Here is a 5712-nt window from a genome sequence, read left to right on the forward strand (position 1 = left end):
TTGCTTTTTTTGTAATATATAGAAACTGTATTTAACACCAATAGCCACACTATAGTGTGATGTGGAAAAACTACAGCTGTTTAATTCCGTCAAGTTTCTCCTGTAGATTTTGTCTTGAAACTGAAGTTTCAGAGTTGTGTTTGGGCAGCCTGGAAGATGTGACTCAAAGCACGTTAATCGATCAAATGAATCACTCAGGCATAATCTTTGTTTACTATTGGCTGCAGTAAAAATATAATTCCCACATTTGCCAATAACAGCATCTAAAAAAATCACTCCTCTCTTTATCATGTCATAGATATGAAACTGAAAAGATTTTTAAATAAAGTTAGTAATGGCCTTCTTATAATGACCTAACCTGTTGACCAGAATGTTTCTGGTTTATACATTTTGACATCAACATGATCTTATTTAACAATTTCAGCAAATTCGCCAAACTCATATGATACAAATTAAGCAGCTTTTACCCTCTAAAGCTCTAACTAGCAAAGACAAAGACTTTTACCCTCTGATTTTATTGTTCAACTTACAAAATCATCAAGACTAAATCAAAAAACGTCCATCAAATAACTGTTTCTCTTTCAGCAATGAACTTAGAACAAACAATGAGAGAAGTTTTTATTCACAAACTAACATAGAAACAAATATTGCCCATTTTTACAGCAAAATAAGCAATTAAAATACATTAAAAACACTTACAAGTATATAAAATGTAGCTATCTCTGACTTGAGTCAGTTATTACTGCAGCTATGACTACAGTAAAGCTGAGGAGTGAGATCCAGAAAGAATGAAATGTCATAATTGATGCCAAAACACAATTTACTGGAATGAAGTTTGTAAAAAAAAAAGAAAGAAAAAGAAAACAACAAAAAGAAACAAACTACCCACATTTCAAATAATACTGACTCTATCCATGGCCTAATAAAAGCATGACTGGCGAAGAATCTTTACAGTGATATCAGCTGCACAGCTTTTAAATTGAAAAGTGAATCATTTCACTGCTCTGTGCTTCAAAATCCAATTGAGAAAATGTCTAAATACATTGTAAACTAACTGTTATTTAAAGAAAAAAAAAGATCTGTGGCTTCACAAAAAGCCAAAGGTTTCCTTTTATAGCACATTCAAACTAATTTGAAACAAAAAAAGTGCAACTAACACTGACTTTACTGAAAGCAGCTACAGATAACAAGGATGCCTCATATTAAATACAATCAGAACAATGTAAACGGAAACTTTGGTAACAAAATAAAAGCCTCTTTCAACAAAAAAGCCAATATTTGGATGGAAATGCTGCAGGTCCTCCTCATGCTCTCATGTTCTCATTTGCTTGATTTGATCTGTGGGGAAAAAAGTTGTTTTTAATAATATTCAGTAAAACAGTGAGCAAATTTAATCGGTGGTTTCAGGAGGGAAGAGAACACATGAATTAGTCAAATAAACAGATTTACATTTACTGTAGGAGTTTCTATTGGGTAGTCTGACTCCATGTTCAACAATGCGTATTAGATATGAGACCTAAAACAATGATCTGCATAAGGAGCGGCTAATATTTCAGAGACTTTAGACTTCAAATAGGATCTGGAAATTATTTCAGTTCAAGTTGACTTTGAATATTCACTAGTTTAGCAAACACACAAAAGTCCGGGTGAGGCTGAGAGGGTTGACACTGTCTACAGAAACACAATGAGCAACACGACACTGAAAAACACTCAGTACTCACTGTATAATTTGATCTACACAGGATTGTGAGTGAAAGCATCAAACATAAACAAAATGAAAGTCAAAACAGAATCTGATTGGATTCCAGTTTCTGGAAATCCAAAAAAAAAGAAAAAAATTGAAATAGGATAGAAATAACAAAAATATGTTTTATTAAAGTGCCTATATTATACAAAATCAACCTTTTTAAACGTTTAAGTGTATTATAATGTTTATTCCTCAAAAAAAACAAAACTCCAAAGTGATATTTTTCCCCATTCATGCATCTCTGAACATCACTCTATAACAAACAAAAAGAAAGTGATTTTTGAATAAATGGAAAATGCTAAAAAGCCTGTTTTCCACTGGAAGCATGTGCATTATTGTTCTGAAGGATCCTGGGTTTAAAATGTGTTTAATCTTTCCATCTACATAATTTTTATTTAAGAAAAATGTTAGCATCAAAAAACAAATAACACTGTGAACATGAATGCAGTACTGCCAGGTTCATGTCAGTCTAGTAAACACAGTACTCTACATTTTAACTGTGGTACCTTGTAACCAGTCGACACCCTCCTGTAAACCTTCTCCCTTCAGAGCATCGGTGGCGCTGAAAAAAATAAAATATTTCCTCATTGAGACACAAGAATCGACATGCTTAACAAACAGGGCTTGAGTGATTCACATAGAAACACAGAACCCTAAATCTGATCTGTTCCCGATCTCTCTGGAACTTAGATTTGATTTAACGCTAATTGTTTGTTTTTGATTAAGGATTTATGTGGTTCTTTGTCAAAAGTTTGATTTTAGATGCAGTAACTTATCCTTAACCAATATGTGAGAAACAAACATTAAAAATATTTTGAAAATGTTATTTAATACTTAATAAATTAAAGCAATAAAACGCCATCACAGGAGCTTGTGTGTGTGTGTGAGACTTCATACCAGATGTGCCAAGGTTTGTCTTTAATGTTGTCCAAGCAGAGAAGTTGTGAGACCTTGACAGAAGACAGAGCGTCCCTGACGTCCATCTTGTTAGCAAAAAACAATATGGGTATCCTCCTGTGTTTGATGTCTGCAGTGAGACAGAGTAACTGTCAGGCTCAGATATCAGAAAATAACTTTTTCAAATTCAAGCAACAAAAAAAACAACTTCTTCCAATTAAGCCAGCTTGAAAGTGTAGGAAACATTTACTGTTTTGATAAACACTTTAAAAGGTGAATTTAAAGTTTTGCGTAGTGAGTAGAGAAGGTTTAGAAACGTGATCTCACCAGGATGATTTAGTAATGTGTCCAGCTCCTCTTTAGCCACCACCATCCTCAGTTTGTCTGCACTATCAATGACAAATATGATAGCCTGGCCTTCCCTGTGATAAAATTAAAGTCATTAACACACATATCACTGGGAAAAGGGTTTAAATATCTACCCCAAGTGTACTAACTTGTAATAGTGTTCCCAAAGATTTCTGTATCGGCCTTGACCGGACATGTCAAAGACTGTGAAAGAAAGGCTTTAAAGAGAAGAGAAAAGTGTAAATTGCATTTAAATAAAAAAATAAACATTATTTTTCCATAAATATGTAGTAATCAGGGGGGGGAAAGTAAAAATAAAGCAAAATTTTAATTTAACAAATTGTATTTTCAATAGAAAATGTGATGAACAGACCTGGATGTTTTAAACTTCTCTATATTGAAGCCAATTGTTGGAACGATGTCTTGAACCTGAGCCTGAAAGAAAAGGAAGTATATCATCAGTTGTCATACGAATTAGAATACACAAAGGACATATAGAATTAATGCTAAATAAAGCTGAAGATGTTATAGAAGTATAATGACTTACATTAGAAGGTTTGAGTTTGTTGATGATGGTGGTTTTCCCGCTGTTGTCCAGACCGAGACAGAGTACATTGACCTCCTTCTTCAACCCCAGCCATCCGACCAGCTTGTCAAACAGCCCCATTGACTAGCTAGTAATCATCAGCCGCGTGTCTAATCTTCAAGAAATAGAACACTTTTAAGATATTATATAATCAAAATATTACCTTAGATGTTTTTTTTTTTACTTTTTACTTCTGAGTGAAAGAACTGATAAGTAAAAACCAAGTTTTATTATTATTGGATAGTCCAGAAAACTGTAAAAAATCATCTATTAATAAAAAAAAGGAAAATATATATTAAAAAATAAAAATCAAACAGTTAAGACCTTAATGGCATGACTACTACTTGACAAAAAGGATATTATTTTACCTATTCATCTATTTATGTATTTATTTATTTTTAGGAATGCCCAGCAGTGATTTCAATGTGTGTTTTTGTATGTCCCTCAGATGAAGGAGTGAATATAAACTAGCTTTTCTTTTCATTCAGATGAAAAAACATTTTGTCAAACTGCTCAAGGGTCTGAGTGTTTATATGCTAACGTTATCTATATTTGCTTATAAAAGTTAGCTCCACACAACTCTCTGTAGTGGTTGTTATTACCTGTTACAACTTGTTAATGCTTTCACACATTCAAACGTTTCCAGACTCGCTAACAGCCATTTAATCTCCTGTTCTTACACTTGCTAGCAACTCTAAGCTAACATTTAGCCTCTTAGCATAATTACTTCATCTTTCTATACATTACAAGCTGCACCGAGGTCAGTCTTACTTGCCGTTGCCTGTATACAAATTGTAAAACAAACAAATCAAAAAAGCACTCTGATTTTAACATCGTACAACGCTGCTTCTCGTGTTATCGCCTCCGTTAGCTTGTATGATGATCCTCTCCAAGTTTGTTTAGTAGAGTTCGTATTTACCGGGAATTTCGCTGGACGGCTTTGCTCCGGTTGAAGTTCTTAGTCTCATTCATCTATTTCACCCGCAATGAACGGACGTCTAATTATTTTGTCTTTTAAAATCTATTTTTTGTGTTCGTGCTCTGCAGCTCCCTGTTATTTACACCGTGTTGCTATGAGACCGTCGGGCCGGCTCAAATCTGCCACCTATGGTTGATCCAAACAAGGACGAAGCCTCAAATCTGCAATCGGGGATGCGGATGTGACGTCACTCGTATCTATGAGCTGTCTAGTGCCCTGCTGAGCTGTGATTGGTTTGGAAGCACTCGGGCGACTGGGAAAGCGGAAATGAGGAGGTGGGGGAGATATTATTATTATTATTATTATTATTATTATTATTAAAAGCTGTGTTTTTCTTATAAAAAAAAAAATCACTTGAAAGATAAACCATGAAGTTAAAACTCTATGATAAATAAAATTTGGCTGACTTATGAAAGAATGAATCAGAACAAAGTCCAATTTTAAATAAATCTGTCAAAAACAAAAGTTTTACATTGAAAGAGGAGGACCGTTAAAGTCTACATGCCTCTCAGTGTCAGGACCATTTAAAAATATTGGCCAGCCTCTCAAATGGTAATATTTCTTTTAATGCATGTTTTTTTTTACATAAACAATGCAAAAAAAATTCAAAAGAAGTTGAAAATCTAATAAATCAAAATTAAATAATATATATATTTTTTTATCTTATGATAGAGAAAGTCGTGGATGTTTACCTGCTGGTTTGGCACCAATAGTCCAACACTTTGAGGTTTATAATTGACTTATTATGGTTTTAAAAAGCTTTTGGGAAATGTATTTATAAATTCAGAAAGCTGTTGTCTCATAATGGGCCTCTTATTTCATACAAGGTGGCTGTGGCGCAGAGGAAGATTGCAGGTTCTTGTCCCGCCTTACCTACCCATGTGTCAAAGTGTCCTTGGGGAATACAATTGCCTCTGGTGGTTATAGGTTGGCGCCAGTGTTTGGCAGCAGAGCTGCCATGGCTGTGTGCATGGGTGAATGGGACTGTGACTGTAAATCACTTTGGGCTTTTGAGGAAGCTGGAAAAGCGCTACACAAGTCTACTCCATTTACCATAAAAGATTTTGTCTGCACCGCATGGAAATCCATAATCCATTGTTGTATCATCTTCTCAAAAAGAAAAAAAACTTCCACAGTGAAAATATTTCAGTCATG

The 5712-nt window shown here is 34.3% G+C and overlaps 1 protein-coding gene and 1 long non-coding RNA gene across 4 annotated transcripts in view; one reads left to right on the plus strand and one right to left on the minus strand.

Moving 5' to 3' along the window:
- Positions 1-603: 603 nt before the first annotated feature.
- Positions 604-4637, minus strand: arl6 (ADP-ribosylation factor-like 6). Of its 2 annotated transcripts, none has more exons than XM_024295506.2 (8): positions 4498-4637; positions 3540-3693; positions 3366-3427; positions 3142-3210; positions 2972-3066; positions 2645-2774; positions 2254-2309; positions 604-1338 (listed from the first exon to the last, which is right to left on the minus strand). In XM_024295506.2, the coding sequence occupies exons 2-8, from the start codon at positions 3657-3659 to the stop codon at positions 1313-1315; spliced, it is 558 nt and encodes a 185-aa protein (XP_024151274.1). In that variant the 5' UTR covers positions 3660-3693; positions 4498-4637; the 3' UTR covers positions 604-1312. The 2 variants fall into 2 exon arrangements, with proteins under 2 accessions (XP_024151274.1, XP_024151275.1); XM_024295507.2 differs by having other exon boundaries at positions 3540-3688; positions 4498-4631.
- LOC112160739 overlaps positions 4217-5712 on the plus strand; it is a 13889-nt gene continuing 12393 nt past the window's right edge. For both annotated transcript variants that reach the window (XR_002921723.2, XR_002921722.2), the window contains exons 1-2: positions 4217-4338; positions 4626-4832. This is a non-coding gene — a long non-coding RNA (uncharacterized LOC112160739). The remainder of the gene's footprint in view (positions 4339-4625; positions 4833-5712) is intronic.

The sequence above is a fragment of the Oryzias melastigma genome, linkage group LG3 (genome assembly GCF_002922805.2).
Source record: "Oryzias melastigma strain HK-1 linkage group LG3, ASM292280v2, whole genome shotgun sequence".
Taxonomy (NCBI): domain Eukaryota; kingdom Metazoa; phylum Chordata; class Actinopteri; order Beloniformes; family Adrianichthyidae; genus Oryzias; species Oryzias melastigma.